The 16,111-nt window shown below is 39.5% G+C and overlaps 1 protein-coding gene across 8 annotated transcripts in view; it reads right to left on the bottom strand.

The window, feature by feature from the left end:
* PPFIBP1 (PPFIA binding protein 1) overlaps positions 1-16,111 on the bottom strand; it is a 117,458-nt gene that overhangs the window by 20,621 nt on the left and 80,726 nt on the right. For 5 of the 8 annotated variants that reach the window (XM_030322040.1, XM_030322044.1, XM_030322043.1 and 2 more), the window contains 5 exons: positions 15,053-15,114; positions 11,911-11,995; positions 8,694-8,848; positions 3,119-3,231; positions 2,460-2,516 (listed from right to left, as the gene is read on the bottom strand). In XM_030322040.1, the coding sequence (XP_030177900.1) occupies positions 2,460-2,516; positions 3,119-3,231; positions 8,694-8,848; positions 11,911-11,995; positions 15,053-15,114 (472 nt within the window). The remainder of the gene's footprint in view (positions 1-2,459; positions 2,517-3,118; positions 3,232-8,693; positions 8,849-11,910; positions 11,996-15,052; positions 15,115-16,111) is intronic. The other 3 variants (XM_030322041.1, XM_030322045.1, XM_030322047.1) reach the window with 1 other exon arrangement.

Below are 16,111 nucleotides of genomic sequence, written 5' to 3'. Positions count from 1 at the left end.
CATTTCGTTCTTTTAAAAGCAAGGTGGTTAACTGTCCTGCCAATAACTCTAAATGTCCTGCACATGGTAGGATAGCTGGAAAAACACGTAGGACTATCCCTGTGATGTCAATATTTGAAAGTGAAACAGTGTTTTCCATGGACTAGTGGTGCATCCTTTGCCTGTATACATTTACACCAGAAACTTTTAAAATACTCACATACTATTTATATATAATCCTTGTAATTAAAATAAAGGACCAAAGCATTACAATTCAGTTCACAAAGGAATCAATTTTCTGAGTCTGACAAAGCACTTCATTTTATAGTTATGATCAAGGCACAATAGAAAAATCCCCATTGCTGCCCACAGTAATTTATTTGCTATCCTAGTAAAGGCAAAGTGACCCTGTAAACATCCAGAGACTTTCTTTCACATAAGTAGCATTCAATTATATAGAGCTGGTCTTGCTCAGATTTTGAAGGCAGGAATATGTGACCAGCTTAAAAAAGAGATAGAGGGCGCCTGGGTGGCACAGTCGGTTAAGCGTCCGACTTCAGCCAGGTCACGATCTCGCGGTCCGGGAGTTCGAGCCCCGCGTCAGGCTCTGGGCTGATGGCTCAGAGCCTGGAGCCTGTTTCTGATTCTGTGTCTCCCTCTCTCTCTGCCCCTCCCCCGTTCATGCTCTGTCTCTCTCTGTCCCAAAAATAAATAAACGTTGAAAAAAAAAATTTTTTTTAAATAAAAATTAAAAAAATTAAAAAAAAAAAAGAGATAGAAAAAAGCAACATCTTTCCTCTAAGAGGGAAAATAATATAAACATACAAAGAACCTTTTAAAAGGCAATTCTCGGGGCACCTGGATGGCTCAGTCGGTTAAGCATCCGACTTTGGCTCAGGTCACGATCCTGTGGTTCGTGGGTTTAAGCCCTGCATCAGGCTTTGTGCTGACAGCTCAGAGCCTGGAGCCTGCTTCGGATTCTGTGTCTCCCTCTCTGTCTCTCTGCCCTCCCCTGCTCGTGCTCTCTCTCTCAAAAATAAAGACTAAAAAAAAATAAAAAAAATTGGGAGCACCTGGGTGGCTCAGTTGGTTAAGCGTCTGACTTCAGCTCAGGTCATGATTTTGCGGTTCGTGGGTTTGAACCCCACATCAGGCTCTGTGCTGACAGCTCAGAGCCTGGAGCCTGCTTCAAATTCTGTGTCTCCCTCTCTCTCTGCCCCTCCCCCACTTGCACTCTGTCTCTCTCTCTCAAAAATAAATAAACTAAAAAAAATTAAAAGGCAATTCTCATATATTTACATGTAAATAAGTTGCTATAAGTGCTGACTACCATGGGAATGCAAGCTGGTGCAGCCACTCTGGAAAACAGTATGGAGGTTCTTCAAAAAACTAAAAATAGAACTACCCTACGATCCAGCAATTGCACTACTAGACATTTATCCAAGGGATACAGGTGTGCTGTTTCAAAGGGACACATGCACCCCATGTTTATAGTAGCACTATCAAAAATAGCCAAGGTATGGAAAGAGCCCAAATGTCCATCGATGGATGAATGGATAAAGATGTAGTAAATATATACAATGGAGTATTACTCAGCAATCAAAAAGAATGAAATCTTGCCATTTGCAACTACATGGATGGAACTGGAGGGTATTATGCTAAGTGAAATTAGTCAGAGGAAGACAAAAATCATATGACTTCACTCATATGAGGATTTTAAGAGACAAAACAGATTCACATAAGGGAAGGGAAACAAAAATAATATAAAAACAGGGAGGGGGACAAAACAAGAGACTCATAAATATGGAGAACAAACTGAGGGTTACAGGAGGCATTGTGGGAGGGGGGATGGGCTAAGTGGGTAAGGGGCACTAAGGAATCTTCTCCTGAAATCATTGTTGCACTATATGCTAACTAATTTGGATGTAAATTAAAAAAATTAAAAAGAAAATTAAAAAAAAAAAAAGAAAAAGAAGTGTTGACTACCAAATAAACAAAAGAACAAAATAAACAAAAGAAAAGATCTCATCTTTGAGTACTGCTCTGAACATATATTTTCCTAATTTAATCCAGACTTTTACTTGGATAAACACAGATGTTGGGTTGGTTTACTACACTGAAAGTGCAAAAAACCATTGTAGCCTTTCCAGCCATCACACCATCCTCTGTGACTCTTTTCTGCTAGAGTCAAACTGCAAGTCAGTGCAAACCTCAAATTCAAAGCACTGAACTTCACGTGAAAGCTGATGAAGGAAGGTTAAAGATGGGCAAAAACCTGGCATGAGATAATGGTCAACGAGCAAGTATTTCTTTGTTAACTTACAAACCTCACCTGCACCCCCATCCAACCACTACACCTGTATTAATGTATTCAGGCCTCAGAGTCATTTGCTTTTAATTTTGGTTATTGTTAGTGTAATAGAAGCTTCCTCTCTGCCAGGTCTCAAGTGACATTTTTTACATTCAATAATATGACTTACGAAAGACTATCAGAAGGCTGGGTTTCAACAGCAGCACCAAGGATTATTTTTCCATCACTAAAATGTAAAAAAAAAAAAAAAAAAGAAAGAAAAAGAAAAGAATTTATACCCTGTAAGAGTAAAAGAGCATACATATTCTAAGTGAACACAATTGTCAAAAACAAAAAACTGTGCGAGGGAATATATTTCACTCTCTTTACAAATACTCCATTACATTTTCTTTTATTTGGTCTAATTGTAAGACTAAGTAATTGAGAATATGCTCCCTCAAAATTCTACTTGCTGATGGAGAAACTAGGGTATCCCTGTCCTGAATCCTTCCCAGCCATCCTGCAGGCAGCCTCAGGCACAGGACTGTCACTATGGACCTGGCAACACTTGTTGACGGCCACCTATGACCTAGACATAAAGCCCAAATGCCCTAAAATCCCTCTCTAACCTGACCACCATACCTCCCCTGACTCCTCTCTTGTGACTCCTTGCTTCCACACCTTTTATTTCAATAATACAGAACTGATTTCAAGTCCCTTGGCCCATGCCTTCCTGTTTCTTGCCCCTGCGAAAAATTATGTTTGTAAATGAATGCGGCGCATCCTTATCTTTGCTTGACCTACTCTGTTGAACATTTATATTGCAATGTCAGAACATAAATGACGTACTTCTCTTCAAACGAAGTCTCTGGTTGAGGCAATTTTGCTTTTTCGGAAATTTCCAAGCCCTTAGATGCTGGCAATAATGAAGGGACCGAAACTTGCAAGATACCGGTGTGGAACTGTAATGTAATTACAAAAAGGCCAAAAATCAATCCATCAAACAAAACGTAAGTCACAAAGAAAAAAAAAAAAAAGAAGTAAGACAATTACACGGTCTATCGATAAAATTTCATACACCTGGGTTCAGCACGCTATTCTTATATTTACAAAACAGTCTCAGTATATAAACATCAATAAGTGTTCGTCAGAGAAAACCTTCTGGAGGAAGGTCATCCGTGAACTTGGTTCTGAATAAAACATAATAAATACCATCAAGTAAGTTAATAGCCGATCCTGACAACTTGAAGTCCCAGTTAAAATCTTGGCTCTGGAACACTTGCCTAAGTGACCTTAGGTAAGTCACTTGACTAAGTGTCAGTTTTCTCTCCTGCAAAATGAGAATGGCAATGCCTACCGTACAGGTTTGTCATGATTTAAGATGAGATTTGGGTAAAGCACTTTGTAAACACACCTCTGTTCTCTCTCTCTCTTTTTTTTTTTTTTTTTAATTTTAGAGAGGTTGGGGGAGAGGGCAGAGGGAGAGAGAATCTTAAGTAGGCTCCATGCTCAGTACCTGGAGCCTGACAAGGGGCTCCATCCCACGACCCTGGGATCATGACCTGAGCCAAAATCAAGAGTCAGACGCTCAACTGCCTGAGCCACTCAGGCACCCCTGTTTTCACTTTAATTTCTACCACCAGTCTAACCCAGAATGTTGTTCAAACTGGTTAATTTGTGGATACAATTAAAATGCTTTGCTTAATAACATTATTAGAGCCACAACAAAAATGCATGGCACATTTTCCCCAACAAATGCCTTATGTATCCTAGGGATGGAATCTACGAAAGAAATTTTATACTCTGGCTTTAAATAGTTTCTGACAACTGTAGAGTACTTAGGTTGTGAGCATGTCACAAACTAATAAACCAAACACTTAAAAACAACTCTGGTAAAGAAAAATAAACAAAATTCATCTCAGTGAATTCACTTTGCCAGTCAACCAATTAGTGACAGCGCTTCACTTCTGAAGTCAACCAGGCAGGTAGGGATTCACACCAGTGAACACACATCTAGAGGCCAATCAGTCAACAGTCTCACCTTTGTAACCACACATTCACAGCTGATGTCAACTCACTCCAGTCTCTGCAAGGCCACCAGTCCCCGAGCTCCAAGCATCCCCCGAAACCCCACATATGATCAGCTGAAGAGATTGTCTGAGACCAACAAAGTTCCCTTTGTTAAATAAATAGGCAATAAATTTAGCTTTGTGGATTTTTGTTTCAGTTACTGAGGGTGGTCTCCTCCCTTGACACTGTAAATGGTTATAACATGTGAAGTCTGTTAAAATAACCCGATTGGGCCCAAGACGGAGTGGCCTGTATTAAGCTCCATGTCAGCAAACCCAAACTTAGCTAAATTTCTATGCTCGGTGCAGAGAAGGCTCGGTGCCCAGAAAAGGCAGGCTTAGGTCAACCAATTAGCGCTTGCCTTCTCTACACAAGTTACCTGCCCCTGCTCCAAGACTCCCCTTCGCTGCACATAAGGAAAGTAACCTTACTCAAACCAACCAGCAAATGCCTAGCATGACCCCCTGTTCCTCTTTCCTTCTGCCTAAAAAAGCCTTTCATTTTGTACAGATCCTTAGAGTTCCTTTCCACCTGCTAAGGTGGGTGTCCCTCGATTCATGAATTGATGAATAGAGCCAGTAAGAACTTTAAAATCCATTCGGTTGCATTTTGTTAACAGCAAGTCGTATTTATTGTAAAATAGGAAATTATTGCACTATCTTTTTTTTTTTTTTTAAGTTTGAATCTTTATGATTAGTTCTGGGCCACTTATTGAGCCATTACCCCTGTGGTACGAAGTTTACAGTAGCTCCTTGGGTTCCTAATCATGGGGATGTGGGTGGGAGGGATGGTTCCACTAACCAAGTGACCCATTTTCTTGATTTCATTTCAAACTTTAGGGCTTTAACTACAACCTCAAAATCTCCCTCCCAGCTTTCCTTTAACCAAGTCGCTGAACATGCTCAATCATCATCAAATCATTGTTTCCAAACTGAAAGTCTCATTAAAGTAGAATTCACATAGCAAAGGCTTTTTGTTAAGTATATGAGATTATCTAGGCATATCTTACATGGAATAGCAATCTTTCTGTATACATGCAGCATACTCAGTGGCTGTCAAATATTAGTTTTCCCTTCAATATAAATATGTATTTAGCGGGCGCCTGGGTGGCTCAGTCGGTTAAGCGTCCGACTTCGGCTCAGGTCATGATCTCGCGGTCAGTGAGTTCAAGCCCCGCGTCAGGCTCTGTGCTGATGGCTCAGAGCCTGGAGCCTGTTTCAGATTCTGTGTCTCCCTCTCTCTCTGACCCTCCCCCGTTCATGCTCTGTCTCTCTCTGTCTCAAAAATAAATAAAGGTTAAAAAAATTTTTTAAATATGTATTTAGCAAGTAGGGAATTTTTTTCCCTCTAAAATATTTCTTATTCCTTAACTAACTCTTTGTTTCTCTCTTCCAATTTTATGGAGATATCACTGACATGCAGCAGTATATAAATTTAAGGTATACAGTATAATGACTTACAGATTACTGTGAAATGATCACCACAGTAAGCCTAGTTAACATCCATCACCTTGTCTAGTTACAAAGGGAAGGGATGGGAAGGGACAGGAATAGAAGGAAGAAAGAAGAAAGAAAAAGAAGAAGGAAAAACATTTTTTTTTCCTTACGATGAGAACTTTTTGGATCTATTCTCTCAGCAATTTTCAAATATACCAGATAGCAATGTTAACTATAAGCATCATGTTGTACATTACACTCCCAGCACTCATTTGTCTCATAACTGAAAGTTTGTACCTTTTGACCACCTCCCTCCAATTTCCCTTACCCACTAATTTCTTATTAATGACATCCTTTAGCCCTGTCTTACATTTAAGAGAGAAATGTTAATTGTTTCCTCCTTGAATTCTTTTGCAGTCAATTCAAATTTCCTTTTCTCACCATGTAATTATCAGGAACAGATAGGAAAAATAAAGATGCCACTCAGTTTCTTGTCACCACATACAGCAAAATGTTAAAAGAAAAGATGACCAAAGAAAGAAATGTTAAACATAAGGGAGCCAAAATTGTTTTGTTAAAAAAAAAGACAAACAAAAAAAAAACCTTTCTTATTCTTATTATTCTTAGTTTCTCTAGACAGCACATTACACTAAAATTCAGAAATACTTTCGGGGAGTCTGGATGGCACAGTTGGTTAAGCATCTAACTCTTGATTTCGGCTCAGGTCATGATCTCACAGTTCATGAGTTCAACCCCTATGTCAGGCTCTGTGCTGACAGCATGGAGCCTGCTTGGGATTTTCTCTCTCTCTCTCTCTCTCTCTCTCTCTCTCTCTCTCTCTCTCCCCCTCCCTCCCTCTCAAAAATAAATAAATAAATATTTTAAAAATTAAGAAACAGTTTCAGGGCAAAGATCGAGGTGCTGTCAGGAAAACAGTCTTAAGATGAAGCCATGGGTGTGCCTTTGTTAAGACCTCAGGAAGACTTAAGGAGGTGCTATCTCAGTGAACCCTTCAAAAGAGCAAAACCTCTCAAAGTAAAGGGATATTCCAAGCAGGCTTACAGAAAACTTTAGGTAGAAGAAGGCTTATTATGAAGATATTTGTGGATATGCTTTACCTGACGGACTGGATTATAAATTAATTCTTAAGAAGTTCCAAGTAAATAAGCTATTACACCAAATTAGACAGACAGGGAGGGACAGAAGGTAGAAGGCCTTGGACCCGTACAGACACTTTGACAGAAAACAACTCATCTGAAATTAGAAGTTCCTTCTTTTTTTTTTTTTTTTTTAACGTTTATTTATTTTCGAGACAGAGAGAGAGACAGAGTATGAACGGGGGAGGGTCAGAGAGAGGGAGACACAGAATCTGAAACAGGCTCCAGGCTCTGAGCTGTCAGCACAGAGCCTGACGCGGGGCTCGAACTCACTGGCCGCGAGATCATGACCTGAGCCGAAGTCGGATGCTCAACCAACTGAGCCACTCAGGCGCCCCGATGAGTTCCTTCTTATGGAAATGGAAAGATGCCTCAGAAGGAATAACCAAGAGCCCAGGGGACTGGGCTCTGTCAAAGAGCTGGCAATGGAGGCCTGGCTCAATTTTGGAACTGCTATGGACTAATGACACCTGTGTGTCTTCCACTTTCCCTCTTTTTTAAATGGGAATGCCTAGCAGTTGTTATGCCTGTCCCACCACAGTACGACAAGTGTAGAGGGGACACATAGCTTGACCTTTAAGTTCCTGGTTCTTTAAATGGAATGAAGTGCTCCTTGAGAAGTTGTGCCCAAGAAGATGTGAGGAGCTTCACCTACATCTTGACCTCGTGTGGATGATGAGATTCTGGATGTTGATGCCTAACTGGAATGAGACCAAGAGGTCTCTGAAGAGAGGGTGAGTGTATTTTGCATGGGAGAGGGGTGTAAATTATCATAGTCGGAGAGTGGAGAGGCGGATTGTAGCTGCACCAGTATATGCCACCCCACGTGTTCTTCTTATAATGTGCTGTCGTTACTTGTCTGTCAAGAGGTAGGGTCTATGCTTCCCCTCTGTGAATGTGTGTGGACCTGTGACTACAGGAGAAGAGCTGCTACATGACTTCAGAGTTCTATCATAAAAAGTGACAGAAATTTGCCCGGTTCTCCTGGGATGCTCATCCTTAGGACCTAAACGCTATGCTATGAGAAAGCCAAGCAGTCACATGTCCAAGCAGGGCCTCAGCTGATGTCCCAGCCAAAAGGAGCCCCACCCATAAAGACATACAAATGGGCAGCCTTCGTGCCTTTCAAGCCGATGCCCAGTGGAGCAAAAATGAAATGTTCCTGCTGAGCCCTGCCCAAATCACAGATCCATCAGCAAAATCAGTGTTGTCATTCAGGCCACAATGTTTTGGGGTGGTTTGCAACAGATAATGGAAACAGGTTTTGGCACCAGTTGGATGTGAAAGAAAAGTAAATGAGTTCAAGACTGAGTATTCCTGTCCAGTTGCTTTTTCCAAGCCTAAAGAAGTCAAGAAAACTTTAGTCCATCATTTTTCAGAGGCACAATCAGAAGTGACTAAAATCAACTTCTTTATATAATCAAACTTTATCCCCACTTCATTTATTCCTTACTTATTCTTTAATAAATAGATTGTCCTCTCCTATTTAGGATGACCTCATTCTCCCATGTTTTTCCTGAATTATTTAAATAATTTTGACATCACCCAAGGCATTTATTTATTAAAGAGAGAGGGGAAAAAACACACATTTCAAATGAAGTCCTATGAGACACAAAAATTGCCAAAACTCAGTCAGTAGTCAAACTGAGAAAAGATCCCATGTCTTTCATGTTGTCAACAGCATCTTAACCTTCGATGACACAATCTCTTCATATTGTCAGCAATATGAATCTCAGCAAAAAACTGAGACTCTGTAAATACCTCTTCTGGAACACTTGTGTTAAATGGGTCACGGCTGGGAGATCCCATTACTGGTGTAGGTGACAGACTTTTCTCCAGGTCACTAAAACCTTGTGCATCCAGCAAAGTAGAGATGGAACTGGATGTGAGCAGATCTTCAAAGTCGCTATCTTGGCCTAGAAAAAGACAAAACAAAAGGAGGACAACAGCAGCTTTTCATTTACATTTCACTTTTGGTGGAAGAATACCAACTGAATATAATTTTTTTTTTCCTCATCTTCAAAAACCAAAGACTCGCCTTCTCCTGAAATCATTAGAAAAATAACAACATGGCATCTAGGAAACATCCCAAACTATGAGCACCTGCGGCTTGGGGGTGGTGTTAACAAAGGTATTAATTCATGGTAGTTTTAATAGATATAATCATGGACTCACAGCATTGAAATCAAAAGCGAATTTAGTCCAAAAATCCTCCCATAATTTTGTTTCAGATTTTAGAGCTTTACAAATTTCAGTTCAGAAATAACCAAGCTGGAGAATACCAGTGGTATAACAAACTAATTCAGAATAGTAATACAGCCACCCAGTAAACAACTCAATCTTCATCACTACTGTGTTCTTGGAAAACAACAAAAAACAACAACAACAACAACAACAACAAAAATAGAAAGAAAAAAGGAAAAGAAAAAAAGATAGGCAATCTTTTGGTTCCTTAAGAGGATCCCTGTATTTCATTTATTTTAAGGCAGAAAGAATAGCCTTAGGGACAAATTCAATCATATATCCAGGAAAGCAGCAACTTTAAGAATTTCTTTTACATCTCCAGCGATGAAAAGGATTAAGTGCTGGGCAATAGTGCCAGATATTCTTTTCTAAAACCAAAGAATGTTGCTTAACACACTATTCTCTGAGTAATACAAAATGGCAAATCATATGCTCGTTTAAAGCTATTAACTAGACTTAGTTTCTTAATTTAGGTTTTATTATTTATTCTAATTTTATTAAAATTTAGGTATTAATAGCATTTTCTAAGGATTATCTAAATAAATATAAATCCTAGTAAGAAATCACTATTTATAAACTCTTCATTAGAACAGGACATAATTTTCTTTTTTTTTTTATTAACTTTTTTTTTTATTTACTTTTTTTATTTTTGAGACAGAGACAGAGCATGAACGGGGGAGGGGCAGAGAGAGAGGGAGACACAGAATCGGAAACAAGCTCCAGGCTCCGAGCCATCAGCCCAGAGCCTGACGCGGGGCTCGAACTCACGGACCGTGAGATCATGACCTGGCTGAAGTCGGACGCCTAACCGACTGAGCCACCCAGGCGCCCCAGAACAGGACATAATTTTCAATGGTGGTTAAAAACTACCTCTTTTAGGGGCGCCTGGGTGGCGCAGTCGGTTAAGCGTCTGACTTCAGCCAGGTCATGATCTCACGGTCCGTGAGTTCGAGCCCCGCGTCAGGCCCTGGGCTGATGGCTCGGAGCCTGGAGCTTGTTTCCGATTCTGTGTCTCCCTCTCTCTCTGCCCCTCCCCCGTTCATGCTCTGTCTCTCTCTTTCCCAAAAATAAATTAAAAAAACATTGAAAAAAAATTTTAAAAAAAACTACCTCTTTTAGCTACATTTATATGCATTTACAAAGATGAAAAAAAATACATGAAACCGACAAAAGTGATCATGCCAGTGCAATTACAATTTTACCCCTTTTCCCTATTTCCTACATGTTTTACAAAATAATCTGTTTACATAAATTAATGTTTTCCCTTGATTTTTAAATATAGGAATTACAATGTTGATATTCTATAAAATCAGACAGTTTTAAATGCTACAACTATGTAAAAATTAATCACTTGTGAATCTGCAATATTGTCTAAAAAGAGACACTCTTTTGAGGCACAGAAAATGCTGACTGATGAGAATCACATGTAAGAACACTGATGAAGGTTCATTTGCTTGCTCATTGGGATATTTACAAAGTCTTAACTCAGGCTAAGCCCTGTGAACAAAAAGATGAAAATCTTTTCTTCCACCCCCCCCCACCAGAAATTTTGGTCTGATATATGATTTTCTTTCCTTTTGGCTCATCAAAATTGAAATTCCAAAATCTGAGTGTTTCATGAGTACCCTCCAAAAGATTTATTACCAGTGCTTACTTTTAGAGCAAACAACCTCCACCTACATATTGTTAATGAACAAGAAAACTTTCAAAGTTCTTGACGTTTTTGTTTTAAATGACCCCCAGAGATTTTCCACATTGGAGGATGGCCAACTGGACCACGTGCAGATAAAATAACAATACATCAAAAGGGATCGCTATTTTTTTCAGTTTTTATTTTTGCTAGTTAACATACAGTGTTAACATTAGTTTCAGGTGTACAATATTGTAATGCAACACTTCCATACATGATCCTGTGCTCATCTCAACAAGTGTACACCTTAATCACCATCAAAGCATGACTATTTTTACTTAGATGTCTCGTGGGTTGTTTTTGTTTTTTAACTTAACACATTCAATGTTGAACACATTTCAGTGTTCCTCTACTAGGCTTCTCTACATTGGTAAATGGAATCATCATCCGCCCAGTTGCTTTGGTCAGAAAGGTAAATCTTTCTTGATTCTTTCCTCTTCTTCACTCTCATCTGGTCCATCAAACCAATGTTGATTCTAACACCAAAATATATTTCCTATCAGTACCTATCATATCATTCCACTTGGAATGCTGCAGGGGTCTTTTGATTGGCTTCTCTTCCCTCCCACACTGCTCCCTCCTCCCACTATGGTCCATTTGTTATGCAGATGCCAGTGACATGTTAAAAACCATCAGTGAATCCCTCTGGGCTCGAAGAGCTGAATGCCTCTCACTGCCTGGGCAACACTCAACTTCTATCAGCTCAGCTCATCTCATTCTCTCCCTGCTCAGTACCTTCCAGGCATACTCATCTTCTTTTACTTCTTAAACACACCAAGCTCTTTTCCCCCCTAACCTCCTGAACACACTGTTGTCCTCCCTCTCTCTGGAATGCTGTCCCCCTGACCAACCAAACAATCTACAGTATTCTCATTGGCCTACACACTCTCTTGCAGAGAACAGATGCCTAATAATAATGTTGAATGAACGAAGGAACTAATTTGGAATAATGGATAAGCTCCCCGAAAGAAAACAAGGCCAAATGTCAAAGTTCACAGCCACTTAAAATCAAGTAAAGTAGAAAAACCTAGAAAGCTACGCTACCTTTTTTACCTTGGGCCAGTACCACCGTATCTTGCATTTTCTTGTACCTGTTCAGGCACTGGCGAAGATCTTCTATTTTCCGATCCTATAATAAAATCAATTATCATCTTTAATACTATTGATTTTAAACAGTAAAACTGTGACACAAAGAATAAGTAGACATGAATTATTTACATTATCCAAAGAAGACTTCTAGACTTTAGTAAAACTGGTAATATCTAGAATAGTTTTCCTACGTACATCAGAGATAGAGAAGAGGTACCTCTAAATTTAGAGATCCTATCCTTCAGCTGCCATCTTTAAAAAACAAAAACAAAACAAGGTAATAAGATACAAAACAAAAACAAACAAAAAAAAAACAAGAATAAAATCAACTTTAATTATTCTCCTCTCCAACTTCTAGGTCAGATCTTGAAAGAAAGGTCTACACCTGCTGTCTTTATCAGCTGTCATCAGTCACCATCTGACTTTTTCCTTCACAAAACACTCAGCCAAAGTTGCTTCAATTAGTCATTAGGGACTTTCTATTTACTGAAATAATGAACACTTTTCATCCTTTGTCTAATTTGACCTCTGTTTGGTACTTGACTGACCCCACTCTTTCCTTCTTTGTTCCCTTTTCTTTCCACTCTTTCTTTTCTTCTATTTTGATTTCTTAATCCCTTGACCAGATAAGATATTCTACTTCTACAACCCCCACTATCTGGCCAACCCAGATCATGAAATGTTAGCACTTCCAGGTTTTGTCCTTTACCCTCATTCTGGTGGATTATAAAGATGGGCTCCCTAGCTTCTCCCTCACTGATTTTGGGCTTGTCCATGTGACTTACTTTGGCCAAAGAGATATAAACAAATGTGGTGCAAGGAAAGGCTTAAAGGTATTTATCTGCATATTAGGGCTTGCCCTCTTTTTTCTGCTCTAGGGAACCTTGTAAGCACCATGTGAAGAAGCATAGGCTACTCTACTGGAGGATGAGAGATCATTTGGAGAAGAGACATCCCAGACGGGACCAACCTATACAAGTCGGTTAATCACCAGACAGGTGAATCACATCATTCTAGACCATCCAGCCCCATCCTAGCCACTGGCTAACTGCAGATATCTGCAAAGCCAGCCCAGACCATAACAATTACCTAGCCAACCCTCAGAAGTATGAGAAATAATGTAGGTGATTGGTCTTGGAGCAAAAGCTAACTATACATCAATTACAGTTTAATCCCCAACAATCTATAATTCTGTACTTCTCCTAAAATTGATGGGGTCCATTCCCTACCAATCTGTAATTCTGCATTAATCCTAAAATTTAGACTCACTTTCTATGAGAAATCTCCTTTTAGATGTCCCATGAGCACATCAAATTGAATGTACCTAAAATTAAACTCATTATTTGCCCTCAGTACTTGAGCCTCTTGCTTGGATTCCCTTAACTCTTTGAGGGCACTATCATTCACTTTGCTACTCAAACTAGAAACTTATTCTCAAATTCAGATTAAAAAAAATCTTGTCAATCTGTAAATTTCTGGAAAACCTTACCACTTCACTTCTACTGCTGTATTTCAACCCCTCTTCATTTCTCACCTAGACTATTTAACAGCCTCTTAATTTTTCTGTCCTAACTCTGCCTCCCTTACTCTTGCCTCCATTTTGCCACTAGAGTTCGCTTTCTAAAATGAAAATTTAAATCATGTCACTGCCCAAGGTCTACAGTTAATACCCCAAATGATTAGCTTAGCACTCCAGCTTGACTAACACCTCATAGCAGCTCCCCTGTCAGCCTCATCTACCCCTCCACCTGTTATATCATTCTGAACTTTCCCAGGATGCACTGGTTGTCTCAAGCCTTGCTTTTGAGACATGTTCTGGGTAACAGATACTTTCCCTAGAAGCTTTCATTTTCCTAATGAACAACTCTTGCTTTTCCTCAGGTTTTGCTCAAATATGGCCTCTTTGAAGCTCTCTGGAACTACTAAAAACTTGTCACCCTTGGTGCTCCTAAAGCAGATTGAGGATCTAATAAGCCCTCAGTCAACATTGGGAGTTTTGTTTGTTATTGTTGCTCTTTGGGCAGAGGGAAATTAAAACCGAATGAATTTCAATGATTATTTTTAAAAAGTAAAAGCTATGGGGGCACCTTGCTAATGACTTTCCTTTGTATTCAACAGTAGGAAAGACTAGTAAAAAAGAAACCACATGGGTGACAGGACAGTGAGTTTATTTCCATATAATAAAGAGCAAATAAAGAAAATGAAAGGCAAAAATATAGAGATAAGTAAGAGAAAGACACAAGATGAGAGAAAAAGATCAAGACAAAGTTCTTTGGCATTTGCTTGTTTTTTACTTCCTTGAAATTAATCTTTTCTCGGGAAAATGCCTCCTTGTTCCATTCATTAAGGAACGTGAGGTAAAAGTAGTTCTGATGACAGGAGCTGAAATCAAGTGTTGCTGCCAGTTGGATATATGGCTGATCATGCAGGCCACCAAGAAACACCTTGTTTTAGTAGGTGATTGTGTCCCTGCTCTAAGCAGGATGAAGTGAGAGAAGCAACTGGGAGAAAAGAACTCCCAGAGACCTTGGCCATTTGGCCGGAGTACCTAAAACAGGGCCTGGGGCCATACTTGATTTCATAGTGCCTGTGCCTCTGTTTTCTCGTATGTCATCTCTCAGGAGAATAGAGGCAATCCCTGATGTGAAAGAATCCAGGAACGAGAAGGAAATAACACGAATAAAATCAACACCATCACGAAGCTACAGCTGTCATGGGCCACTTCCTTCAGGGTTCACGTTAGCCTAGGATTTCCAGTGACCACACAAAGGGTGCACCATGGACCATATCCTTTCTCTCGTTTCCTACCCGCATATAAAGAAATGATCTGAGAGCTTGAACATTTTCTAAATTCATGGAGAGGAGGGGAGGGAATTCTTAGTGGAGCCAGCGCTGCTGGCTGCCATTCTTCTGTACATAATCCCAATTACATCTGCCAACACTGAGCAGGGGCACACTTGTGTAGAAAGGGAGAACGGCTGTCCCTCAACTTCAGCAGTGTTTAGCCTATGTTCTTTCAAGGTGACATATCTCAAGAAAGTGCAGGGAATGATCACAATGGTGTTACACATCCATATAAATAATTTCGTCTAGATACCTTTTCTTCATTTGCTGCCATCAAAGACTCCACAGCCTTTTTCATTTTTTGTACTTCAATATCTGAAAATATCACAACATCACAAAAGAGTTCACGTTAGTTAATAGGTATGACAATAACAAGAGGCTGCCTCTTCAGACTGTAATGTTTTAATGAAACTTTTACCATCCATATCCTCCTTTTAGGGAAAATCTGAAAAATGAACACCTTCTATCTCACCTGAATGGTCATCGCTAACAATAAGGGTAAGTGAGAGCTAACTACCCTCTCTAGAAGCAAAACAAAATCCTCATGAGAACACTCAACATGAAATTTCAGTGCTATAACAATGAAAACATGGAGTTTTCCAAAAAAGAAACCTAGAAAGCAGTGGGTGAAAGCAATGAACAGTGTACATGATGACAGAAGCAGAGAAAATGATACTCCATTTTAACCAATATGGAGACATGAATGGTAAGAGCCTGATGGAATGTGGCATTTATATGAGTAGTCATGCTAAGCAGCTGGTTGTAGGTTCCACACAGAAGGATAATAAGCACTTTGCTTCATCTATAAACATCATTTCCAATACTATTTTAAAACATAAAAGCCAAAGTAAGGTAAATGTGATTTTCCTTAAAATTTGATGGCCTAATAGAAAAGCATGTTACTTTAATAATAAAAGAACAAATATTGGAGCTCCTGGGTGGCTCAGTCAGTTAAGTGTCTGACTCTTGATTTCAGCTCAGGTAATGAATGACCTCGTGGTTGTGAGATGAAGCCTGTGTGGGGCTCCCCACTGGGCTTGGAGCCTGCTTTGGATTCTCTCTCCCCACCTTCCTCTGCCCCTCCCCCACTCAAGTGTGTGCCCATGCCCATCCATGTGCACTCTCATAAATAAATAAATAAATAAATAAATAAATAAATAAATAAATAAAATATTTTATGATAGAAAAGTCAACCTAAAATGAAATCACAAATTAAAAAAATTCAATAGAGAAAAAAATTCACCTAAGTTACCTGCTTCTGAGAGAAAAAAATATTACTTAAGATAACTTTTAAAACAGTGGTGCATCATAA

Source organism: Lynx canadensis, chromosome B4 (genome assembly GCF_007474595.2).
Source record: "Lynx canadensis isolate LIC74 chromosome B4, mLynCan4.pri.v2, whole genome shotgun sequence".
NCBI classification, from domain to species: domain Eukaryota; kingdom Metazoa; phylum Chordata; class Mammalia; order Carnivora; family Felidae; genus Lynx; species Lynx canadensis.
Note: the sequence above shows the minus strand (reverse complement) of the source record. Positions and strands in the feature narration are given on the sequence as shown.